Here is a 27,774-nt window from a genome sequence, read left to right on the forward strand (position 1 = left end):
TGTAGGGCTCATTTCCTCAATCTGACCAAACACACAAATCAGTTTCAGGTGATTTTACACTGATGAACACATAATTATGAATATCATATTCCATTTCTGCTGATAGATCCCCTAAATCCTACACACTGGTCCTTTAAAGTGGTTAGACAGTAATGTGGAATTAGTTTTTACTATAGTAGATTAGTAAATAGTAATATTCTGCTGCTGCTACTACTGATGGTTTCATCTTTAGAAATGCATTAATATATATTTATAAACTTCATATGTTCTGGAAGTGAAATCTTAAATCTACAAAGAAACAAGTATCTACGTGTGTCAGACTAATGCAGTGGAATAAAAATATTTCCCTCTGACACACTATGGAGTAGAAATATGAAGTAGTGGAAAATAAAGTACAAGTACCTCTAGTTCTTGCTTGAACAAATGTACTAACTTTCCACCACTGGATGTTTGGACAGACTTAACACACAGACTCAGTGATGGATTTATAGATAGCTGGTGCAACCAGGTACCTGGACGTGTTCAGACCACACTCAGAAGCTTCATTAAGTAAACTATGAAGATACTGTTGTCACAGAACGCTGGAGAATAAGCTGTCACACTCCACTGCCCCCTGACACACACAGCTGCTGCACCAGAGCCTACATGTCATTAAAGATGTTTTTTGGTTCTTTGATTTCCCTGCTGACAGACAGACAGACCGCGTCGGCCCTATTTTCTTCTTCTCCTCTGACAATATTCTGTTTGCGGTCTGCTGTGCAAGGAGGGGCCTTCTCTGCCCAACACAGTGAGACTGAATCGGCCATGTGTGTCACAATCCCAAGTCATCACAGGTGTGCGTAGCAAATCACACAGCTGTGATTTCTGAACACATTCAGGTGATGTATCGTGATTAGAAAGCGTTCATTTGGTCAGGACTGGACTCTGGTCTTTTGACAGGATTTTCCCCTCTTTTTTCCTTGCTTGGAAAATCTGTATGTGTTTGCAATTATAACAGCGAGTAAGCAACAAAAATCAAGCTATTTTATCACATGACTATTTTATCTTTGTTGCTATTGCATAGTTTGTTCACCAGAGAGCAGTGCCTCTCTACTGCTCAGCTGACTGCTGGATAACAGAACAGATCTGTGTCTTCATGGTTAGGTGCTCGTTTTCACCTCTAATACATTGCTGAGATTATAAACCATGTCTCTTCATTCCTTCCTTCCCAAACCATAAAGGTCCTCTCATTCATTCAAAAGCTATGCCATAGAGTGGTGCAGGCTGCAGCTGACCTTCTTGTTCACATACTTGCAGTTGATTTGTTGCAAAGTTTGGCTTTGTGCTCATTCTGCCTAAGTGATGTGATGGTAAATACTGTATATCTGACACTCCTGTACAGTACAGTTACAGTTGGTGCACTGGAAACACATCAAAATTTCACTGACGATATATCACCGGATGTTTGTCTCAGCAGTTTGAAGCTGAGACCTTTTCAGAATTAGCACTGAACCCCTCAGTGAACGTCTGACCGTCGCATTTCAAAACAGCTGGGAGCTACAGCTGGTAATATTAGAGGGATTATTAGACCAGTGGAAAAACACTGGAAATAACCGTGTGCACACTGAGGTAAGTGACTGAGAGTGAAAGCTGATTCATACAGTGCCCACACTCCCCTCAATAATTAAATGTGAGGGATCTTTGTTTATGTTATTTATTTCTGTTAAAAAAGGAACTTGATATGTCATTATCAGATTAAGTGGACATCATTATTACAGAGTACTCAGCAGTCGTTACTACATTATTCAACGCTACACAACCATACACCTGTAGCTGAGGTCAAACCATGCAACGCACACAGGTAAGTGTGACAGAAATGTCTCAATGGCTATTTGATGGATTTCCATGAAACTTTGGTCTCATGGTCCCTGGAGGATGAATTTGTGTGTTTGCACCCTTTTTGCAGAAAATAGACCCGCTACTTTTGCGCTGCACCTGGGTAGATCTTCATTTGTGTTTACTGAGGTCACTATTAACATTAAACTGTTCAGCCATCAGATAGATATGAACTTGACCCGAAAGTCCAACATTCCCCTCTGAAATGTAGTGGAGAAGTCCCTCAAAACAATAATAATAATACTAATTTAAATGACATATGCCTCAAAACTGTAGCTAAGTGCAGTCCTGAATTATAGGTGTCCTACTTGATTTGATATTTTAAAATCTCAAGTTAAATCATAAAACCAAAACGTAATCATCAGTGGAACTAACAGATTGGTCAGTGTACAGACCTGTGTCTTGATCATGCACAGTTGCATGATCAAGACACAGGTCTGGTTGTTACGTGGCGCCCCCTGATGCTGGAAAGAAATGACTGCAGCAGCGATGAAGTGAGCAGAAAAGGGTGAAGTGGAGCATCAGAAGGAGGTAAGATGTTATTCTGGCACACACACACACACACACACTTTACTGCTGTGAACACCTATTCATTGCACACCATCAGAAGAAGTCGGCACTCACAACAAAGCATTAAACCCATTACAATCTCTGTTGGAGTACCCTAAAGACAGGGTCAAGAGAGGTCAAAGGTCATGGACCAGGAGACAGCCAGAGGAAGATTTAGGAGGACATTCAGATCTGATGCCTTAGATCTTTGAACAGACAGAGGTTACCATCTCTACTCATAGACAACAACCTGTGATCACATGATACATATTCCATATTTAGGTCACATCATAACACCTGAGATCCAGAGAGCTGGTGACCTTGTCATTTGATTTTTCAATTCAAATGATCATTTCCAGGATCCAGAATAGAGGTTCCTCTTCAAATAGTATGGACTGAGTGAGTGTATCAGGAGGACAGCTCTGGATCTAATCTGATCAGAACATTTATTCATTGTCAGGAGGAGGCCTGGCTGCATGGATTCAGTGGATGGTACGTGGTCTCAATGTGAGATGGTGAGGGAGAAATGAAGCAGCTGTCACTCTGCTAAGATTGTGGCAACACACAGAGGACCATGGGAAATTTACAAGACAGTTTGACAGAAAAGTGGCATCTCATCATGCTGAAGCTGGTCTTCAGAGTGATAAGTGGGTCTTTTCTTTTACTCCCAGTAATCATCACATCACTGTCCTCACAGTATGTGGAAGTTACAGGATGTCCCTAAAGTCACTGCCCATGATCATTTCAAGATTTACTTTTATAAACTTTAACTTTAAAATGATGCCTCACCCAAAAACCAGAGAGAATTGGTTCAGTGTTCATTCTTGTTGGACAGTGCTTTCTTACTAAAACTGTTTCAAATGCACCTTTTCTAGTGCTGTTAATGGTGTCGAAAAATTGAAATGTAGTTCAATGTAAAATTGTACTTGAAGCAATGTACACTTCAATAAATATGTAACAAATAACAAGGAAATAGCAGCAGTTTGGCTTGTTTACATCTGATATCCTGTCTCATGGGGCCCTGGAGGACTCATCTCTGTGACAGATGTCCTTGTGGAATAAGCTGCGATTGTCCCTTCACAAACTGTACTTCAAAATACTGACAACAACAAGCTAGTTCTGATTTCAAAGTTTGGATGAACATGTTCAAAATGCAGAATCTATGTGGAAGAATGATGAATAAACTTTAAAACCAGCTGTTTTAGAAGTGGTGATGGTGCAGTAACTGAGAATAATTTTCACCTCATTATTCCCAGGTAACACTGGATAAAGAAATGATCAGTTATCAATGAAAGGTTTAGACGTTTCATCAGAGATCACATTTGTCATTGGATCTCACTCACAGAGATTAGGCTGAAAAACAGAAGCCGCTCAACAGGTAGAAGATGTAAAAGGTTATGATCATAACCACATCACCAAAACACCACATCACATCAGCAAAGGATGTCCCAAATGGCCCATTTGTAAATCTGAGGGTTGTGAGGTTTGGATGCAACATTTTTCATTTAAAGGTTCAGACAATGAGCATGTTGATAAATGTGTCTGAGACTAACACAGACCATTAAAAAAAGCTGTCTCATTTACTTTAGTCAGTCAATGCAACAAGAAAAGCTTATAGCATGAGAAAAAGAACTGCACACACCAGCTGAGGATCATGATTTTCATTCAGTGACTGTACCAAAGTGAAAGAAGTTGCCATCATGAGATATAAAATTAGCATAGTAACCAGTAATGTGTTGTGATTACCTCAGAAGGGAGGTCCAGCTCCTTGTGTTTTTGAGTGGAGGAAAGCCAGGGAGTGGAGTAGAGAGATGCTTGTGCGCCATTTTTCACCTGATTCTCAGAAGCAGATCTAGAGCCTCCAGTGGAACAATCTGGTAGAGCGGAAAATAAACAGGATCACAGTTAACTCAAAGTTTTACAGATCCTTTCCAAACAACTCCTCCTGGTAACACTGCAGTGATGGAGGAAGTACTGAAGCTTAGTACTTAAGTAAAAGTACAAATATCCTGCAAAACATTTACTCAAGTGAAAGTGGAAGTACTACATTAAGAATCTTACTTAAGTAAAAGTACTAAGTACTTTTAAATTTACTTTAAACTATTTTGAAAGCAAAAGTACTCATGCAATGGGTTGTCTCAGTGTTGGGGCTGTGCCATTTTAAAAAAAAAATGACTTTATTGATCCCTCTTGGGGATCTTTCTGCATTTTACCCCCACCAAGTAAATGAAAAAACACACAAGCATGCACATGCACTAGAGACGCTGGGGCAGGGGGCTGCCTAGTGAGGCGCCCGGGGAGCTGAGGTGAATCGTTGCCTTGCTCAGGGGCACCACAGCTATGGTCGCAGAGGCAGGGGAGGTGCGTCTGGTTTTTTTTGCGCTTGGTCGAGGGATCGAACCCACGACCTTCCGATCTCAGGCCGGTCCAAAGTCCACTCTTTGGAGCCGCACTCCACTGTGCACTCAACATACTGCACCCCCAAATTTTGATAAAGAATGTAGATATACTGATTTATGCCTCTGCCTATGTCACTGCTCACAAGCAACTATACAATACCTGCCTAAATACGGCCAAGGGTGGCTGTCGGATTCTGAGCTGGAGGGCTCAGGCTCACGCTCAGCCGACGCTGGCTCTGGGTTCATGTCCACTAGCTCGTGCTGCTAATGCACACTCTGCCATCATTGGAGGTAATAGAGCCATCTGATTGGTCGGCAATTGAAATTCACAGCTGTCCATTGCTAACTGAAGTTAGGTATGCATGTACACGACAAGGGTTTGCCTCATACTGGAGTTAGAGGTCAGGTCAGGGATCAGTAAAACATGAGATTCATCCTCTGGAAATCACAAAGAACCATGGAAAATGTGATGGACTTACTTTGCTGTGCTTATGACTCCATATCACATCACATACTTCAATCAGCTGTGAACCATCAATTTAGTATCATTCATCCAGTACACAGTGTCCTCTGCCAGCACACACTGACTAATGTGCAATGTGTAGAGAGGCAGTTCCATCCCCACAACTTCTCATCTTTCATGTCACAGTGATTCCTCAACAGTCTCCTGAGATGTTATTGCTAAATGACCATTATATCTGTGGCTTTCTGATGGGCAGCAGCTGGAGCCAGTTAGGGGACCTTTTTTTTTTTTCCTTTTGCTTAATGTGGTCAGACTTCACAGATGTCATTTACACCAGGCAGAGATCTAAACACATCCAGAAGTGGTCTGGATCATTTACTTGCATTGGCACTACATTCTTCAACGTGCAGCCCTTATTCAGGTAACATAACACAGAAAGAGACACATGAATGCCACCTAGACATGGGGACAAAGAGACACAAAGATGAACTATTCAGCAGCCATCACTCTGCTCACCTGCATGTATACGGCCTTGACTTGGGTCCTTGACTTGGCTCTGGACGTGGTTTTGGCCACTTCCTCGTCTTCCATGGTAGCTGCTGTGACTGGGACTCTGGCTCTCACCAAGGCTGGGTGTTGGGCTTCGGCTGCTGGACCTAAGGCCACCAGGCTCCACCTGGTTCACACTGGAGCTGCAGCGCTGACTCCACGACCTAACTCTGTCTGTGGGAGGTGCCTGATTCAAACCAGCTGAACCGTGGCTGATGCTGGGATGAGGGATGTGGTTCTGGTTCTGGTTCTGGTTGAGGGCCTGAACAACATTGTGCTGCAGCAAGCTGAGGCACTCACCCAGGCAGCTCAAAGTGGCTGCAGAAGTGGCCTTTAAAAGGAGTAGATCCTTGACCAATGAGAGAAGGAAAGAGAGAAAGAAAAGAAAGTGAGAAGGAGGAGCAGAGGCCCAAACTAAACATGCTGATTTTTCACAGGCAGTGAAATTTGGGCACAACAAACAACAAAAGAACAACTATCACTAAGCATGACATGGTCACCCCTTCATTCATACCAAAGAGCCACTGAAAAGAATCATATCATTTGCAGCTGTGCTTTAGTGTTTTTGATCCAACAATAATCTGGCAGAAGGCTGCCTTCATTCTAGTGTTTGGGTCAATTTGCAGAGCAACTAGCCACAACTGCAGTTTGTCATATAGCAGGAGCCAATGAAAACTCCACAGTGTGTATCTATATCATCTTATTCTTGCTTATTCCAGCTAAATGGACAACAATGTACAGCCTCACACCTTTAAACAAACCAGCAAAGAAACTGAAAAGTCAAACACAGCACAGAATGTACTCTGCCACACCCTGCATTTCATTTTTCTGATGGAAGTGGATGAATGTGGGATGCTTGTTGTTGGGTACCTAACTTGTTGTACACTCTCTGTCCCGCAAACTCAACACATGATGTGTTACCTCATCCAGAGTAGAGAGGGGTCCACCTCGGGCAGGTAGGGATTCAATAGAGTTGACTAGGTTCTTCTGTTGTCCTTCAGCCTGGTTCATCACCTACACACACACAAACAGTAGCAAATTATAATCATGGCCAGCACAGAATCACCATAACCACTCGCTGTCTAATCTCTGAGGCTGTTTCAGATGGAGAGGCAGTGATGTGTCTCCTCTGCTGCCCAGCAGCAGTGACACAGGTAGAGGAACAGGAACAGACACAGACCTTCACCTTCCCTTACTGCTGCTGAGGTTTGACCATGTCAGACTTTTACCACTTGCCACAGGATACAGAGGGGATGCTGTGACTGATGCTTGATGCTGATGGAGGAGGAGGAGGAGGAGGAGGAGGACTAACAAGCACTAGGGAGACAAAGATTAAAATACATAGGGAGGTAGAATTTGAAAGAGAGAAAAAAAAGGAAGAGAGACAGAGAGGAAAGAGATCAGTCTGTGAAAGAGAGATGATGAGGTTTTCTCTCTAACTGCAGGAGGTAATTACTACTGACACCGTCGGTGCAGAGCAGAGCCACTGGGACATCTCAGCTTGTTTAATGAGTGTGTGTGATGAGCTGTGATGAATGTCTGTCACATCAGCACTCATACTTGTGAGTCCAGCGGTGACTACACTGACAACACAACTATTTCCCCTATCTTTATCTCTTTCCCAGAAACTATCCACATTAATACCTCTGATCTCCAGTCTTAGGGGCTGAGTCTTCATACCATAAAGAAATGGGATCACTATAATCATTGCAGCAGCAAAGAAATCAATTGCAAATTCTATACTCTAGCTAGCTCCCAGGTGGTCGAGAGGGCCTGTGTGGTGTGAATGTCCTCTGCCCACGTTCAGGTCAAGTCCTTTAGAATGGCCAAGTAGAACTGGTCGTCAGTTTATCCAATACTTTCCTCCAAGGCAAGACATCTGTACGTGTGCAGACTCTCAAGTGAGTCGATATTCATGGTCCTTTGACGGTTGATCCTCATAATTCGGAGGACTTATTCATAACAGGAGACACATCTCGGGGCACTTTTCATTTAGAGCAGGTCTAGACTGTACTCTTTATAATATCATTTACAGAGACCCAACATTTCCCCATGAGCAGCACTTGGTGAGAGTGGAGAAGAAAAATGACAAAATCTCTACAGCTAATGATCATCAATGATCCCCAGAGAATGAATACTAATGCTTATCTATGCATACAGTTGACACAGACTAATGGGCAGATTGCTATGAAGCTTTTTGAACACATAAATGCTCCCCAGAGGATGGACCCTTTGATTCTTTAGCACAACCTCAGACACTTTCAGCTTTGCACACAAGTCATTTCATAATCTCTGCAGATCTGCAGATCTCTTGCTTGAGGGTCCACTCTCCGAACAATCTCATTACAGCACAGGGGACGTTACCAGGGTTTAGACTTGCTGTGAAAGTGAAACTCTGGTGCCATGATTCCTGTCTGGTAAATATCAATGGGATGAACAAGTGATGCAGCTAAAAATAATGCTTCCTGGATATCTTTATAATATTTCTTAAATTTCAGGTTAGAGTTAGTGTGATATATTTAGTTTTTCTACCAATCCCCGACATCGCTTCACTAGGTTCTACTGAAACAGCTGTGTCAGTGGGTAATCATTTCAGGACAGTTACTAGGATGCCTTTCAGCAGAAGTGCATTGTGGTCTGTCATGGAAGCACAGTAAGATGTCTGCCATCTACGGACATCACAAGACTTTGGTTGGGATTTAACATGGTCTCCTGAGGCTGCTGACTGTAAAGAAAGAGCTGTTCCTGCCTTACCCTGTGAAACAGAAAGAAAGAAGACCTGGCTCATGTGACATCCCAACTTTAACCTACCCTCACATAAATCAAATCCTTATTTTCACCTTAACCCAACTCTTAGTTTAGTGAACGTGAGGTCCCTATACTTAGTTACTGGGTTTAGGTTTGAGAAATACCCTGGTCACAGTGTAAAGAAACCAGACAGCATGAATTATTCACATGACCACAAGAGTCTGCTTGTCAGGAAAAGTAAACCTTTTTGTGAAAGTTTGTGACAGTTTAATGGCCAATATTGTTGTTTTTCTGGTTAGGATCATCTTGTGAAGCGATATTTTCTGCAGCGATATTTTCTGCACGTTGTCTATTGTATCTCACGCATATAAAAATCACAGCACTGAGTCTTACTCACACGTGTCACTCTCAGTGGAGGGTGAGTCATCAGCACTCGCCGATAAAATAGAGAGAGAAGAGCTATGAGAGGACATGATTACAGATGCAAACACACACACACACACACAACCTAAGAGTCAGAGCCACACAGTCCACAACTCAGAATCCTGCCTGCATCATGAGCAGTTTCAACCTTGGCTCCATCAGTCACCTTCTTCTGCTCAGAAAACATAATGGAGAGGAAAGAAGAGCAGATTGGCTCAGAAGGACCTCACCAGTTCACTTAATGTGTGGAAGAGACCAGTGATGCTGCGCTACACACAGAATGATACATCATTCCTTGGGCTCTCCCTTCAGGTGCAATTCCAGTGTTGGAGCAAACAAAGTTTTTGTGGAATTTTCCTCAAACACAAGTCTGTTTTACTACTGGCAGCATTTCTGGTCCAATTCATATTCATATAATGGTGTATTTCTTTGAAACCCCATCGTTAATGAAGATGAAGTTTTCCTCTCTCTGAGTTTTCAGCCTCTTCCCCCCTGGTGATGCTTTAAATGATGAGAGATGCTCATATGACTGGTCATTACTGAATCTCACCCAAACTCCACCTGTTGATTCCACCTAGTAATAATACATTCAGCCTCTCTTCCATATTGTGCCCAGCTGCACTCATCCACTGCCTGCACACTGTGGTCTTAGTGCTCTCGTCGGTCTTCACATGAACACAGGAGCAGCTCGTCATCCTCATCCTCATCCTCTGAGCTTTATGTGTAGGTTGATGTTACTGGAGCAGCACAGTTTAGTCAAAGTGCTGCCCATATACAGGTAGTTTTGTACTCAGCAACCTACATACTTAGGTACGTGGTTTAAGATTGGGAAGGTTTGCGCCACTGCCTCTAGTCATGCCCGTTTGTGTTTACACCCGGGTCCTATGTTAGGTAAAAAGAGCTCCTTATTTTCTATGAAGGTCCACTTCACAGTTAGAAAACAGAGAGACAGACAGTGCTGCATGGCTGACGTTGCTGAGTATGTTCACTGACTCTTCTGTACATGTCATCATCACAGTCTATCTCAAAAGTAAAAAACAAGTGACCAACAACAGCAACATGTCTCCTCCTTGGGGTCCATGGTATTTTTTTAGTGTGGATCTGGAACAAATCCACATGTGATACAATATTTTGTTTGTAATTTGTTTACACTTAGCCATACATGTATATGCATCTCTGTTAGCCACATCATAAATCTGATGGCATCCATCTTGGTTGTCTTGTGATTGTGTGCAAATCATGGTTGAACCTACTCCAGTCCAGGGGGTGGTGTTAGTGTTTCTGAAGCTGTTCAGCCAAAAATCCCAGAAGAAGAGTAACTACACTTTATCAACATAATTACAAAAAACTTTACCACTCAGTGAACAATAGTCCAACATGTATGAGCCACATGGATGGTAACAAGCAACACAAAAGTTTCACGGTGGCATTTAAATTTGTTTTTTCTAATAATGAATAGGACTGACGCAGACCCTACACCGCTGAACCAACTGAGGCAGATGGATGCTACCATGCTACCAACAGGCCAATCACAGTTACTGTGATCTGTGTCACAGTGATGCATGGCTACATTTCTAGGGTGACGCACATCAGGTTGTGTTGTACCTGTGGCTTGAATTCTATGCCTAAGTATAAATTGGCCTAAAGACCACGTTCAGCCTCAGCCCTGTGTGTGGGTGTGGGGAACTTTGAGGGTGGAACATCAGCTGTGTATTTTGTGTCTTGGTTGGGATTAGTGTCAGGTTTCACTTTGTCGTACAGGTGTGGCCATTGGGAAGTTTGGGAATGTTCCCAGTGGGCCTGTCCTTTGAAGGCCAGACTTTTTTTTCCCCCAGCCCCAGCATTACATAACCTCTGTAGAGATATTTAAAAGGTCATCTTCACTGCAGCTACACAGCTGGTCCAATCTGTAACAGCAGGTAGCAGCTGCCATTAAAAACTGGAAGCATCTCTCTCAACTTGAGCGATGATAATGCTGCTACAACCACACTGGACCACAAGAGTCCATCATCCATGATGAGTAACCAACCAGATACCTTTACACACAAACATGGGGAGAGAAACCTTGGAAATGTATTAGCCTGACATGAACAATACAAATAAACTGATTTTTTTTTTTTTAAATGAATGATTCATTGAACAACAAACATGTTGTGTCGGTTCAGATTTGATGGGTGAAACTGGGGCTGCTTGATGGCAAATTCCCAGGCTGCTGTTTGCTGCCAGTCCATCCCAGTTTTTTTTGTCTCTGCCTTTTCATAGCCTACTGACTCCTATGATGTATGTAATGATGTATGTGTGTATCCCAACAGGTATGATATATGTCTGGGTTTCTGCCTGTTTATGAAATGTGAGAGAGGGATTCCCTCCAGATGCCAGACAGAGGGCAAGCCTGGCATTGTTTCTGCTGGGAGCGGCCTCATTTCCCTTCATAAAAAATGTATCTTTCATGTGCCTCATAAGCTTTTTTCCTCTCACTACTCAGACAGTGAAAGTGTTGCTGGAGGAGCTAAGGAGGATTTATTGCTATATAACAGTGTGGTAACTACCTACAGTGAAAGCTTAAAAAATGTGATCCCTACTCCCATAAGCAGAGAAAAGAAACGTACCAGAACATCTTCCAGATGGCTTTCACCCATGTTGACCCATGTTTTCTCTCTTGTGGTTGCAATGACGGTCGTCAACAGAAGCAAAGGCAGAAATAGTGTGACATTTTACATAAGAGGTCAGAGTGGATGCACCGAAAGCATCTCATTCTGACTCTGGAGACGACCGATTGCCCCATTCCACTGTCAAGTGATGTCTGTAGATCTGCCAGCCGCCCTGTCAAAGAGCTGATGGAGCTGTCATGCAGCTGAATGTTTTATGGAGTTGTGTGCAGTGGTTTGGACCATGAGGGGATCACACAGAGATGACAGTCTGTGCTTAAAAACTTTGTTAGAATTTACTTTTGTGAAGCTGATTTAAAGCTCACATGCTCAAAGCTGGTAACTTTTGTAGTTAGCATGGTAGCTTTTGTGGCACGCAGTGAAGTGTCTCTCTACATTGTGCTGCTTTGCTGTTGCCACAGTCACCCCGCAAATGAGACACACACAGTCATCTGTCACAGTAGTAAAAAAGAACTCTTTCTCCCATTCACTGTGAAAATAATAAGTTTTCTTCCTTTTTTCTACCATGTTTTTGGGAGTGGAAACCACATTCAGCTTCTCATCTTTGCAGTGCCCACTAGCTTATCTCAACAAACGCTTTTGTCATGCACACAATACTGACCTTTGAACCAGACAAGATCAGAGTTCATGTATATTAAACATTTTTATTTTTGAAAAATGCTCTTTTTTAAAAACTATTTTCAGGAGTATCCTGATGAATTAAAATATTTATTTTTTTTTATAGATACTTATATTTCTATTAAAATTTTAGATTGAACTCATTGGTGGCTAGTACTATTTTTAGAACAGGCCAGCGAGCGACTCATGTGGTCCCTGCGGGAGACCTGTTGGTGACCCCTGGGCTAGACGTTACAGATGAGATCAGATTTAGGCAGGATTCAGCCAGGGCTGAATGTAGACCAGATCGGTCAGAGCAGGAATCTCACATTGGTACTGGAGACAGGCGAGCGTGGAAGATCAGACCAGACCAAAAAGCCAGAGAGATTAACCTGAAGCGCAGGTAGATGCTTGTGTGAGAATAAAATAACACGAAGGAAATACTAGGAAAGTTGGCTGAATGTTAAACCACTGAAGAACATGCAGTGATCTGGGGAAGAGTGGAGTGAAGAACCAGGATTTATTTCTAAATGCTAAACAAAGGCAACTGGAAAGGCTTGAGGAGGGCTTTTGGATGAGAGGTGAAATGTCTTCAAGAACCTCAAGCAAGAGCAGTTGCCTTTGTATAGCATGTAGAAATACCATGACCTGGATGGCTGAGAATCATCACAGACCAGACCAGTAGCCTTCAGATGGAGGCAAATAACCCACAGAGGATTCAAGAGGAGGTAGACCTTTTGAACTGCTGGTTCAACTGGTGAAGTAGTGGTACACGCAGTTCCATCCCAAATGGGAACTTCATCAAGTATTGTACCCTGCAGTGACGTACTGCAGGGCCTCTTCCAGGTCCTTGTTGGCTCTCTTGTTGGCCATGAGTCTGAGGATGAAAGCCAGAAGATAAACTGACAGTAGACACTAAAGCTTGACAAAACTCTTTCCAAACTTGAGAAATAAGTTGTCAGACACTGTGTTGGCAGGGATACCATGGGAATGGATAACATGGTTCACCAGAATGCCTTTGGTGGAGGGGAGCTTAGGAAGAGCCACAAAGTGTACTGCCTTGGAGAAGCCATCAACAACAATGAATATAACTGTGTTATCTTGTGAAGGAGGCAGGCCAGTTATGATGTTGATGTGTGACCAGCGACGACCAGGTATGGGTGTGAGTGGATGTAACAAACTGACAGGTAGATGATGTGAGGCTTTTCACTGGGCGCAAATGATGCAAGGACTGACATAGTCCCAAAAATCCACCTCCATACCAAAAGTGTCATTTCTTTAAGAATTTAATGCCAGGCTTACAGACAAAGCAAGAAGTGTGAGCCCGTTGCAGATTGGACAGAGTCAGATACAAAGAGACAGTTAGCCTCTCACACCACTGCTTCCATCACCCAGGTAAGAGCTGCTGATTTTAGTTTTACTCTTTTACAAAAAACTGAGTGTCAGGCAGACACAAGCACTCCAACTTTATTGCTTTATTCCATCACCATAGTTATTATTAAATTTCAGAGGAAACTTATTTTTGACCACTAGTGAATTATCAAACAGCAGCAAAAGTCATGGCCTCTGTCTCCTTCTCTCTCCCTTTGTGCATCAAGAGCACCTTGCACAGAAGCAAGCAAAACACACTCCAGCTTCACACACAACATCTTCAGTGAATGACTCATCACAGGTGCAGCAGACAGGATGATGAACGCCTCCCTGAACCTGAATGAACACTGAAAGCCAGTGGTCAGGCTGGCAAATCAATTCCTCAACTTGACCTCATATGTAGGCCACTGAGAGAACTTTCTGTAATAATGCAGGAAGTGTGTGATTTGCCCTGCCATTCTCTTCCTCTTCCTCCTTTTTCATTCTCTTCTCAAATCATCATCAGGGTTACATTCTCTGAGCTCCTGCGGTGTCACAAGACACCGACACAGAATTTTTAACTGTTTTCCAAGGTTGAGTTTAATGCTCATGATGACTATCAAACTGATTTTAAGGTGTAAAATATGCAGAGTGCACCTTTAAAATATCAGCTTCACTTGACCTTGACAACAAATTCCTGAAACAGCAGTTCACAGAACAGTTTCTGCTTAAAGAACACTCACTCCCTTGCATGGAGCTTGTATGGAACTGTATCACGTGGTCCCGCTCAGCAGAATAAATTCAGATTACCAGCTTTGTACTTAAAATAAATAATAGTGTGGTGTTTGGTTCAGTCCCTGACAGCAATGCTCTGGGTTGGCAGGGCGCTCCATGACAGCTTAATTGTCTTTTATTGTTTAAAATGTTTTTGCAGTGAATTTGAAAGACAGTTATTTTTTATCAAAGCTGAAGAACAGCCCACTTCAGCCCACGGAGCACACCTCAAATGTCTGCCTCTTAAAGCTAAATACACCAGAAGCATGGCTTTGCACAGGAGTATCCATTTCAAGCTGCATTAAAAGCTCCATGACAGCGTGTCAGCACACTGCAGACACAATGGGATCCAGCCCTGAACATCTCCACCTCTCCAACATCCTGCAGCAGCAGCAGCAGCAGCGTTGGGCTGTTGGTAATTCCTCTCCCTGCCCCAGGATGAGAAATGTGGAGAGGAGGAGCAGGAGAAGGTCTCAAGAGAGAAGTGGAATTATTTTCTGTCTGTGTCTATTACAGAATAAAATTTAAGGTTCTTTCACGATTTTAGGAGACAACATTCATACAGGAAGATATACTTGGGAATTCTAGACACTATACACTTGTATGACTGTGAATTGACTGTTTAAGTCACTCTGCAAGTGATAGTGGAGTTGATTATGTGACCTTGAATTGCATATCTTTATCCCCTCATGCATCAGTTGATTAACCACAGCTAATTAGTGCTCATTAGTCCTGCAGAGGAAAGGGAGGTGAAGGGAAAAGAGACTAGGGGAGTAAAAGTAGTTTATCTATATCTCGATAGTTCATTCCTTTTTGGATTACAGATGTATGTGAAGGAGCTGCTTTGTGTTTTTCATGCATTATGATATGACCACATATTAGCTAATCATTCTAGAGCTTAGCTGTTATGTTTTCAGAATTATTGCACATTACTAAAACAGCTGAAAATGAAAAGTGACTGATTATGTAACTGGTCAGGGACCAGGACCAGGGACATCTTATCAGAACCCAGCATTACATTACATTAATAAAGTTATTCTGATTCTGATTCATATATTCATATATACTTGAAGATGCAAAATAGTGGCAGGGAGCATAAACCATTAGAGTCATTAGAAATATCACCAACTGTGGGTTCAGCCATTTCAGTACAGAGGAGTCAAGCAGCACTGAAAGGCTGAATATGATAAACCTTGGGGTAACTGGACAGGAATATATAGTGGATGGAAATGCAGTCTGGTTCCATTATATCCAGTAACCAAGCCTGTCTGTCTGGCCAAGTCCATCTTTGTACATTTGCAATGGTTGTAATCCACTTAGGAGAAGAGGATCGTTACGGAAAGTCTCAAGATCAGTGTCAAATTTAAAGAGTTATGAGGTTTGTTCTCTGTGAGTCTCTGTGAGCATTTATCCGTCCCATTGTGTGGGTGTGTGTGCGGGTGTGGGTGTGTGTGTGTGTGTGTGGGGGGGGGGGGGGGTCCAAATGTGGGAGCCTACTATACTTGTGGAGTCTGAAAGCTTTGTGGTTTAAATGGCTGTTTGAGGGTTCAGACCTGGTTAAGACCAGGTCACAATCAGGTTTAAGTAGTAAAATAAGGGTGTGTGTGTGTGTGTGTGTGTGTGTGTGTGTGTGTGTGTGTGTGTACCTTGACGCTACTGTCAGAGTGGCGTCGGGAACACAGCTGTAGCTGAGTCATCCATAACTCTTGCTCCTGGGCGTCCAGCGCTAACAGGAACAGAACACAGAGACACAGTGTCAGTGTGAGTTTCTGCTGCTGTGAGGAAACTGTCTGTATCCGAGTCAGACAATAGCACACACATCACAGGTGATTCCAGTAACTGTCAGAGTGTTTGCTGTGGAAGGACAGAGCTGCTGCTGCTGCTCTGTTTTTTCAAATTCTCAACTAATTTCCTAAAAAAGACCTGAATCAGCAATGAACTGATCCCCTTTGTGTGTGTCCAGAGTCTGATATACACTGTAGATCTCCATTGTTGTCCAATAAAAGCCCATCATTGAGCCACACTGTGTGTGTGTGTGTGTTCCATACCATGAACACACACACACACTGCTGCCCCAGATACCCACTGAGCTTCAGAATGCTATAAACGCTCGACTTCAAACCTCAGTGGAACCTCAGCAAAATAAGACACCTTTACAAAAAGACTCACACACACACTAACAGTGAAGTGTCAGAGTAAGTGTAACCTTCAACACTTTTATTACTTTTTATTTTTTAAGAATTTCTCTGCAGACCGATCCACACTGACAGCACGTCATGGAGACGTTAGTTGTCTGTCACTCAGAAAAGATACGCTTCTAATATGTCAGTTTACAGCAAATAAAATATGTCTGTGTGTTGCATAAGTTATTTACAACTTCCTGTTTTTTATGCTCCAGAATTTTGATTTGTGTTGTTTGTTTTTACATCTTTATGTGGTGATCTTGTGAAATATAAACTGATCAGCCACAACATTAAACACACACACACACACACACACACACACACACATATATATAATATATAATATATATATAATATATATATTATATATATATGTATATATATACACACACAATGGGTCCAAAAAAGTCTGACACCACATTGAAAATCTTTAATATTTTCATATAAACCTGGAATAATCTGGTTCATTGACCAACTGAGCTCCTTTGTACTAAAGGTCAGATTCCCTGAGTTGTGTCTCTTCCATTGAAGCATGTGCTCAGACAACACTCAGGTGGATCTGATCTGCTCCTCAGAGGCTTGTTCAGGTATCTCCACCTGCAGCCAGTGTTCACCTGTTCTAAACAAGGCTGTGCCTGAAGGTTCCAGCACATCACTGTGATAGTGAGAAAATGGCATCAGAACTGACGGTGTCAGATTGTTCTTCTAAGCAAAGATGTTGATATTAAATAGACTGCATTTATATGGCACTTTTCTAGTCTTTTCCACCACTCAAAGTGTTTTTACACTACCAAGTCACATTCACATTTACTTTTTGCTCTAAGGATACAGCACTTTCTAACACTTTCTAACACACATTCACACACCGATGAGCACCAATGAGTATATGATGTATATATGAGCCAGGGCTCGAACCACAAACTGACTGGACTATAAGTTTCTAAGGGGGCAGAGCTTGGAGGTCTAAAACACTCTGCAGAACCTGGATTAGTTGTATCTAAATCACAATCAGACAGAACAAAGTGACCAAATCATCAGAAGACAAATACATCAAACTGAGTTCACTGAGAAATAGAAAAGAAACTTCATCACTGATACAGAATCTGCTAAATAAAGAACAAGACTCCAATCAGCTGAAGTACTGTCAAAAGCAGATAGTGTTGTAGTGGTCTCAGAGGACAAGGAGCAGTTTCTACTCAGTTATAAATGTGTCTGTGTCTGAACTCTGAACAAAGACACATTTCTAACCCTGGTTGGACAGTGAAGTTGAAAACTTCAGAGGAAATCCAGGAATGTCACTCTGGATATACATATGTGCTTTATACATACAGAGAAAATTGTGGGAGAGAAGTTTTACATCGTCCCACTTCAAAGTGAAGAACTGACCTGAAGGCTCCCTCCTGCTGTGTTGGAGCCTCTGAGAGGACACACGTGGAGGACACACAAGTGTCACACTTTGCTTCCCCTTCCAAGCAAAGCTGAAACTTAAACTTCAAAGAGTTGTGTGTGTGTCACTGAGATGCTCAGGGTCTGGTCCCCATGACAACAAATGAGCAGGAGCAACAACGCCATTCATGCATTAAAGAATTTCCATCTGTGGCCACTTTCCATCCTTATGATAGAAAGTCCATTTCAGATGGGAATGTATTAAAGCAAACCACACCATTTAATACTGAACTTTATTAAAACTGTGATGAGAAACAAAACTAAACAACAAAAACTGTGATGACCTTCAGCTGACTGGATTTTGTGTTTATTGGAGGGACTGGGTGCAGGATAAGTGTAGGCTGTCAGTCGTCTAAATCTAGATGTTCACTAAGGAAAACCCAGGTAGTTAACAGCTTGAAACAGAGAGAGAGCAACTCTGTTCCAATAGATGACAGCTGGATCTGTGCATGTGTGAAGCATTGCAGTCTCATATAACAAAATAAGCAGTGCCTTCTCCATTAACATCACCACAGAATGATATTTGAGGGTTCATGTATACACTAAAGATGCAGACGGCCGTAGCCTCAGCATGAACAGAAAACATAAAAATGAAATTCTAAACGTTTCATTGACAGTTGTACAGTATCTGTCCTCTGGATTTCACCAAGCAGGACTTTTAGTAGTAGTAGTAGTCATATTTCCCATGTGACAATGACAATTCCCTGTTCAAGTGATGTGATTCACTTTAACAGATAAAGTTCAGTGTGTCTGTCACTGAAGACATAAAGACACATTCTCTCACCTCTGAGTTTGTAGGAATCCCCTGCAGTGGACTGGATGGTAAACATGTAGGGAAAATCATCACTGGAGACCACCATTGCCCCAAGGAGAGGCATAGACCCTCTGGGAGGTCGTTGGCTTTTACTATGTTCATTTAGATAATACTGGAGCTGACCAGCCTCTGGGTCCAGAACAAAATATCTGCAGGAGAGAGAAGTGAGAAAAGGAACATGAGATGAAGAAAGCCAAAGATATCGGGTTCCACCTTAAACCAGCACAAATCTTTCCACACCATGGAGGTCGTCACATGACTGATGTTTGACTGAAGCTCACACACTGGGTTAAGATGAGTGTGCTTTTGTGTTCAAGCTGTTTTTGGGTTTGTTTCTCATTTTGTTGTTTGATTGAAAAAGGAAAAGAATTAGAAATTAGAAAGACATGAGCACGTCACTGTAACATCCTGTGCAGTGTGGCGACTGCATCCACTCAGAGTCATTGTTGAACCCTGGTTGTAATTATTTAACACAACCTTTTGAACCTCCTGCTCACTCTCTCTCTCTCTCTTTTCCATTTCTCTCACACACACATAAACAACCACTGTAAGTGTGATATTGCACAGTCAGCATTCTTCACTCGTGATAAGAGAAAAGACAAATCTTAATCCATTTCACTCCGAAGCTCATATGCAAGCTACTGAGGCTTGAGTGATTTTACCCTGGAGTCTTTAATATGGGAGCAGCATCTCTAAGCACAGATGAGAACCACTGACGGAAGGAGGGAGAGAGGAGAGATGGATGGAGAGAGAGAGAGAGAGAGAGAGAGAGAGAGAGAAAGAGGGAGAAGATGGTGCTGCTGGGACAGAGAAAGGAAGCACAAAGGTTTAATGGCAGGCAAGGAAACCTGGCAATGAGAAGGAAGAGACCACTATGAATAATTTAAATCTGTTTTCACACAGCAATCTGTTTCCTCAACTCCGCTGCTGTCATGTGACTGTGTGGTTAGTGGTGGAAAATCGAGTGGATCCAACTCAGACCTCTGTGTGTGTGTGTGTGTGTTTGTGTGTTTGAAATAGGTCTTTGGTCGTTGTTGTTTTATGATCTGACGCCCAGCAGGGCGACATCATTTCTTGGCGTATTCAAAGCTGTTAGAATCACAGTTGAAAAATAAATCTGCTTTATGATGTGATGATCCTGTCATTTTTCTGTCATGTTGCTGGATTGAATTTCATTAACTTGTGTGTCTTGAATTTCAATTTTCTGATCTACAGTAAAAAAAAAAAAAAAAGAAAAGAAAATTTAAAATGACTTCACTCGTTACTAAAGCCATTAGCTATAAACAACTAGCATGTATGGCTGGTTGGAAGTGGCAGTAAAACTTTTTTCCCCTCTCCCCTTCCCCACTCTTCTTCTCCTCCACTAACATCCACACACTGTAACATATGACTGATAGTAGGTAAAAGGCCTCAGTGACAGCTGTCAATTATAAAGGCCTTTGTGTCAGACCATATTCAGGCAATTATGAAAGCACGAAAGACTTAAATGTAACTAGAACTTCATGAGCTTGTAGACATAGACATGGAGATGAAGAATTAATTAAAGATGGAGACAGTAAGTTTCCACCTAAATGTGATGCAAATTTTTGCCAAATTTCCAGAAAATCTGCACAAGAAAATGCAAATCAATGCGTGTCCATCTGCTAATTATTCAGTCGGCTGATATTAACCCACTGCAAGAAGGGGAGCAATGAAATTAATGAATGCAGCTCCAGTCAAAGCTCAAAGGGAAACACTGTGGAAAACACAATGGGAATCTGACACTTCTGTTTCACATATCAGTTTGAGGAAGGTTCCAGTCTCTTCATCGGCTCCACACAGATCTGATGTTTTCATCTCTACTATATAACACCAGCCTTCATCTGTAAACGTGAGGTTACTACACCTCGGACTGTGCTCATGAAAATCACAAACAGAATAGGTGAAACAAAAATGGAGACAAATATACAGGCAAGGTATACTGTACAGCTGATACACAGACATTCAGTAAATAGACAAGGGCTGAAACCATGAAGGAATATAATGATGGAGATTGAATCATTAGAAGATAAATAAGAGTTTGAGAAACAACTAATAGGCAATGATGAAAGCTAAAGAACAATAAGAAGCAGATTCCTAAGTAGGGCATATGAAGGAAGAAAAGACAATGGAGAGTGGAACAATGCAGAGATGAGAACAATAGAATAGAAAAAAGCAGTGATGTAATGGTGATGAACTTTGTGGGCTGTGTTGTACATCCCCCTGAGGGAGCACAAGCCTCTGCTTGATCAGGAAGAACTACTCAGCAAATGAACTGGCCTTCTGGTTAACAAGCGGAGCTCCATGTTCGCAACTAACAGCAGGCAACACAACCTCAGTTCTGCCGCACGGCTAATGTTAGCAGGCAAGCACATTAGGTGTAAAGGCATCTCTGCCTATCATCATGATGCAGTGATGCTGAAGTCAAACAATCACTGACCTACATTAAACAAAACACAACAACTCAATAAGTAGGACTAACAAAACATCCAAGACTGGTGCTGGCTAAGTTATTGGCAACTCCAGTTTACCCCACTTTACTCCAGTTTTAAGTAATACGGACACACAGAAGGGGGAAACCAAAGCTTCTCACTTGTCGTTTCACTTTCAGCTGCCAAATGATGAGTTTTTGATTCACAGTAGGGCAGGATACCTTAACTCCACCTGCACCACCAGTACTGGAGAAGGTCTAGAACTGGCAGTGTGACCATCACTGCAATGCATACAATTATCCCACCTGGCAGCTTACCCAGCTGCTGGCACAACGATGACTGAAAGTTGCTCTGTCCTGATCCTGTGGAATGACTATGGGAGAACCACAACAGTCACTGTGAAATAGGTTGACCAGTCAAAAAAAAATCTGCAGTAGTATGCCCTGATGGAGCTGCCATTCATCTTGGTGTGGAGGGGTATTTAACCTAGTGGACCCTATATATTCAAATTGCTCCTGTGGTCAGAGTCCTGAAAAAATAGCTTAAGGTTTTAAGACAGCAAAAATGATGATTGACCCAGGTAAGCATCTCCACCACCTTCCTGTCTGTCCACATAGGAAACCACTGTTGTGTTTTCCAACCAAGTGACATATTTCTGTAGACTTGAGGTACAGAATGGCTAAGGATCATCTGAACTGGAGTGGGTGTAAGTAAGGTCTGTGTGTCAATATGTCCTGAGATAAGACTGGACCTGATCATACACACTATTGGGCATGTTTTAACTCTGACTAAGGAACTGAAGCCTTATTTTTGGAAAATCAGTAGCCTATTTTTTCTGTTAAATACTTTTTTTTTGAATCAGCAGGTGAGAACATTCTCTTTTGTCTATCAATCGCCCAGAAAGTGAGTTTTTATGATTGATGCAGGAGGTTGAAATGGGACAACTCTGACTTTGAAGCATCCTTGGCTACTTCAATGCCTTTCTTTGTGTCCAGTCAGTTAAATACCTGCTGACTTACTTTACAAGCATGCAGAGGAATAAGGTACAGTAAATCAGGTTTTGCCTAAACAGACAATACTTGGTGGGATCAATTCACTGTGGTTTTGGGTCATTTCTAAAAAAAAATCTTATCCTTTAGGCATTCCAACACATCCCAACACAAACGCATGCGTGCACTACAACATTTGACCTGATTTACATAACTAGTTCATCACAGTGCTGCACACTATTTCTGTTAGTGGCTCTTGCTCTTAACAGTAAAGAGGTCAGATTGAAACTCTTACAGGTTTTTGTAAAAGTAACCAGAGTTGCATGAAAGGAAGTGAAATGACTTTTACACGGATCAAATGACTGCAGCTCTTTTCTGACATGGAACACATACTATTGCTGGTTTCATCTGTCTGTTAAAGTGATATTTTTAGTCATTCAGACAGAGCTGACTTACATTAATGTTAACGTTACAGCTTAAGACAAGACAGCACATTTATAGAAGAAGCCACAATGCTCACAGACAGAGAGAGAAGAGAGGGAGTACAGTGGTGAGTTAAACATTTCACGACAGAGAAGATGAAGGCTGCATTACTGATGGGTTTTAAAATACTTAATAATTTGCATCTGAAGCTTTAATTAATTACAAATTGATACACACATGCAAATAATTATGAAGGCTTCACTTCACTCAGAGGAATCACGTCACCAACGTGAAACAAGCCCTTTCTCAACATGTTTTCATGCACATAAGGTGAAAAATGTCATGTCATCATCTGCCACTCATCTGGGTCCAGGCCCAGGTTGCGGGGGCGACTGCTGCCCAGTCCACAATGCACCGAAATCCAACGGGTGGTGGGCCTGTCGGAGGCAGTGCTGCCCGGAGTGGGGCTCAAACCCACAACCCAGAGAGAGTCTTATGCTCTACCAACTAAGCCAACCAGGTAGCAGTGAAGAATGCATTACAGTGATTTTAGAAAGTGGAACAAGACCACATTTAGTCTCTCAATAATTTTAATCTTGTGCTGCTTAAGTCTTCACATTAATCTGACAGTGTTTGGGGTGGAGGACACAAACCAAGATGGTGGCTTAGTGTTGAAGCTCTGTACAACCTTGCTCTAAACAACTTTAAAACCCTAAGTTAATGATACCAACTGAACTTGGACTATGTTGAAAACAACTACAGTCAAAGACCACAAATCAGCAGCCTTGAGGATGAGGAAGCTACTAGGAGCATGATGGATCTAACAGCACTGCTAACTTAACTAATATTAAACTATATTAACTGATGTGAATTTTGGCCACTGAAGATTTTCTGTTGTGTGATGTTTAAATTGACACTTTTAAACTACTATTAATCACTTAAGATTCACCACTGTTCATCACCAGTTCCACTAGTTGAGCTGCTGATGGTCAACAATGTGTGATGCAGTTTGAAGTTGATTGTTGTAACTCATAGTCGAGTAACAACACAAAGACCTGGCAACTCTACATAGATCTTACCAGTAACACTATGTGGAGATGAATGGCAAGATCATTTCAGATGGGTAAAAACAGTGGTAGGGAAGATTCAGCAACACATTGACATTGGTCCCTACTGTCCATACCCATGTTGTTACGTTGTTACGTTGTTACCAGGCTTACTGAATACCGAGTGGTTCAATTTATGACACCTTCTCCCTGACATGATGGACTTGGAAAGGAGAGAAAACATGAACTTTGGGTGGAAGTGGAGGAGGTTCTGTACCTATGATTATCCCTTGCAATGCAGATGATGTGTTAGAGCTGATGTCTGGTTAACAGTGGACGAGATCAGCTCTGGTGGGTTCCCTCTTCAGTAAAAGTGATCTGGGGGAAGAGGGTGCTGTTATTGTGTGGAGTTTACCAGGTGGGTTAGAGCAGAGCAAGCTTGGGTTGAAGGTGTTAGGAGTGCACCTGGACTCAGAGGGATGGGCTCTGCAAGAATGGGTAGGGGCTTTATCTTCTATAGTCAATAAACTAGCAAGTAATAGTGGAAATGGAGCCTGCACAATGCCAGCTCTCACAAAGCAGCTCTGTAGGGTCCCTGTTTGGTACATCCCAAGACCCAAACAATTACCTCCAGAATAGTCTGTTTATGCATACATACCTGCACCCCCATATTGGAAATTCTGAAGTTCCACTTGGAACATTTTGGCAGTGCAGCAGTTGAGGTCTATCAGCTATAACCTGATGATGGGGGTAGCTCTAGTATGAGTTAGCCCTAGTAGGTTTGCTCATGTGGCTCATGTGGTGTGGCTGCAACACCAATGAGCCAGGCCAGAGATGGAGGATTTGTCCCATGACCTTTAGATCCACTGTGTGGGATCATAAGGGATTCCCCATCAGTGACCGTGAAAATGGACAAACAGATGAAAATTGTATGCCAACATTGCTCATCTGAAGTCAGGCATCACCCAAATGTGTCAGGAAATTGTGGAAGGAAACAAAGACAAACTGGAAGGCAAGTGACTCTCCCTACAAGCAAGCAGCCTTTCACTGGAGATTTAGGCCATGCCAAAGCAATAACTGTTGCTATAGGAGTGTTTATTGCTGTGGTATGTGACCGTACTCAGTTACAGGAGTTTTAAGGATACAAAATTTAAGGACCTGGTCAAAGTGCTTATAATGTGCATTCAAGTGTGTATCTCAGTCAGTCTGTTGTGGCTGCCCTATACAAATGAGCACAAGCTGCAGTTGTTCAGGAATTACCAACTGCACACTCGCACTCGACACTGGTGGATGCACCTCCAGGGCTACAGAGAGCTTCTTAACTGTGATGATCCACTACATCACGCCCAGAGTGAAAAATGAAAGGTCTAGCCCTGCAAACTCACCCTGTTCATGAACAGCACACAAGCATGCACATGGCAGAGAAACTAAAGGAGGCAGTATCAGAGTGGAAACTGGAGAGGCCAGGGACAAGTTTTGCAGTCACAGCAGACAATGCAAAAGTTATTGTTGATGAGGTCCATGGAGAAGGACTAGGGCCACAAATAGGCTGCTTTGCACACATTATTAACATTATCAATGCATCATATATTTGATCAAGGTGAAACAGGTTGAGGGGTGGAGAGCTGATCCATCATCAGTACTGTCCTCCATAACTGTCCAGTCTGTTTTTGATTTTTTGTAAGTCTACATAACATAGTTTGATTGCCATCCTTGTCCTCTGAATATGATCTCAAAAGACTATATGATTAATCAAGAAGGCTTCTGGCAGGCTCACTGAAAGCAGCTATAACTCTCTGGCTTCTGTTCTCCGTCAACTACCTCATCAGAACAAATAACTAAATCCCCTCCTACTGACTGAGGACGACAATAAACAATCAGTGTGACGATACAATCATGACATGATGACTTGACCATGTGGTCTGTGTCCAGGCTCAGCTCGCTCTGACAGAAGGCAACATGAAAACAAAGAACACACACACACACAAACACACACACACACACACACACACACACACACACACACACACACACACACACAACTGAGAGAGTGAAAGAGAGGTTGTGTAGACGCAAGTCTCCCACACACTGCCAGAGTGTGATCATAGAGCTCATTACACGACTGGATGCTTTTCCTATCGATCCACTGGGACAGTGAGGGAGTGAGAGAGAGAGAGAGAGAGAGAGAGAGAGAGAGAGAGAGAGAGAGAGAGAGAGAGAGAGAGAGGGTCGGGGGAGGGTGGTGGGGGGGGTGGGCTACTGAGAATGCAGGAGAGGAGTGCAGGGCTTTCCTGATCCTGGATGACTCATTCAGTGTTACAGGGACTCCCACCCCCACATCTCATCTCACTGAGGCATCACCAGCATTTTAAAACTGAATGAAGGGAAGGATGCACAGACAGATGAATGAGAGGAGAGCTGACCTCATATACACCTGATGGTATTTATACCTGTTCCATGCATTCTGCGGGGCGTTCAGTCAAATATTGATGGCCAAATAAAATACTGACAAAACTGAGGGGAAATCCAGAGAGATACACCTTTTTTTTTTGAGGGGGGTCAACTCAAGACCTTTAGGGCAAAAAAGTTTCAAGGTTTGAACAAAATGAAAAGGCACTGAAAGAGATTTTAGACCTTCACGCAGGGACAAATTAGAGAATAAATATCTTTTTAGATTTCTGATTTCATCCCCTTCAGACCTTTGAAGTAAAGGGAGTCATGGCCCAGTTCAGACTCCTCACACTCATCAACTAAACTCAGACTTTTATCTAGTGAAACACTGATGTTATGGTCATAAAGTAGACTGACCCAGCATGGATATTACAGGAATACGATAAAAACATGAATCACAGTGTTACATATCTGGTCATATGGTCCAGGATAAACCCACATGTCATGTAACATAAGCTGATAAAGTGACAGAGTGAACAGCAGCACACTAACACTGTCCCTCTCTCAGTCCAGCCACCTACCTGCTCTGCCAGCCATGGAACAGGTTGGTGTATTTCTTCAGGACCCCTTCCAGGTGCCGCTTGCTGCGGGATGTTTTGTGGCGTGAGGGGGCCGACCCTGCGTCGCTGTCCCCGGACCTGGACCCCACTTGGTGATGAGTGGGATCCAGGTTGTGCGGCTGGCCCCCTCGCTGCTCCTGCCTCCTGCAGGGGCTCCAAGCGGGGCTCTCCTGACGCGCTGACCGGTTCATGCTGCTGCTGCTGCGGCTTGTGCTTGTGGCTTCTGTCGATCGGTTTCCACCCTGAAGTGAGAACGTTTTCAGGCGGTAAACCAGAGGCATAGAGAGCCAGAGGAGCGAGGTCTGAAGTCGAAGATTAAATGCAGCTTCTTGGCAAAAAAAAGTGGAGCTGCTCTCCAGCCTGCCTCTGACTCTGTTGACAGACTGGAGGGATATTCCGACTAGTTCACTGCGGTGCTCTCTCTCCCTCTCCCTCTGACGTTATTGCGTTTTTATTTTGGAAATCCCGGGTTGGTCACTCCCCCACCAGCCCGGGATACTCCCCCTTCAGCCGGCCACAGGGAGTCAATAATGCAGTAAAACCGTGAACACCATGACAGGCGGAGAGCTCCCAAAGTGTGGGTGGTATTTATGTAATTCCAGTAATAATACGGAGACATCATAACAGACCTGAAGATGTAAGATATGATGTACAGTGTATTATATATGGATAGACCTATTTTAATTTGTACGTATACAAAAAGCTCTTTTTCTCAAACATGCAGGTCTGTATATTTGACTGAGACTGACATGTGGAGTGTTATCAGAACAGAACATCAGAAATACTGCTGATAAAAACATGTGGTGTTTCCTCGTGTTCAATCTGCTGCCCGATTGTTGTGGACTTTTTTTTCTCTCAGAGTAATAGGTATAATGGACTGATGTTTAACTGACGGACTAAATGATTCAATCATATGGTTAATAACTCACGTCAGCTTATAGCTGCCTATTTATTTCATTAATTCTGTCAGAAGAGTTTTGTTTTTTTTTTTTCATTTTTGCAGGTTGAAGCAAGAA

The 27,774-nt window shown here is 42.6% G+C and overlaps 1 protein-coding gene across 1 annotated transcript in view; it reads right to left on the reverse strand.

Annotated features, from left to right (window-relative positions):
• Positions 1-18,907, reverse strand: part of LOC121186015 (oxysterol-binding protein-related protein 10-like) — a 40,749-nt gene extending 21,842 nt beyond the window's left edge. Inside the window, exons 1-5 of the mRNA XM_041044594.1 lie at positions 18,810-18,907; positions 16,043-16,122; positions 6,757-6,849; positions 5,803-6,184; positions 4,171-4,298 (exon numbers count right to left, since the gene is read on the reverse strand). Of these exons, the coding sequence (XP_040900528.1) occupies positions 4,171-4,298; positions 5,803-6,184; positions 6,757-6,849; positions 16,043-16,122; positions 18,810-18,903 (777 nt within the window). The 5' untranslated portion in view covers positions 18,904-18,907. The remainder of the gene's footprint in view (positions 1-4,170; positions 4,299-5,802; positions 6,185-6,756; positions 6,850-16,042; positions 16,123-18,809) is intronic.
• Positions 18,908-27,774: the final 8,867 nt, after the last annotated feature.

Source organism: Toxotes jaculatrix, chromosome 8, assembly GCF_017976425.1.
Source record: "Toxotes jaculatrix isolate fToxJac2 chromosome 8, fToxJac2.pri, whole genome shotgun sequence".
In the NCBI taxonomy this organism is placed as follows: domain Eukaryota; kingdom Metazoa; phylum Chordata; class Actinopteri; family Toxotidae; genus Toxotes; species Toxotes jaculatrix.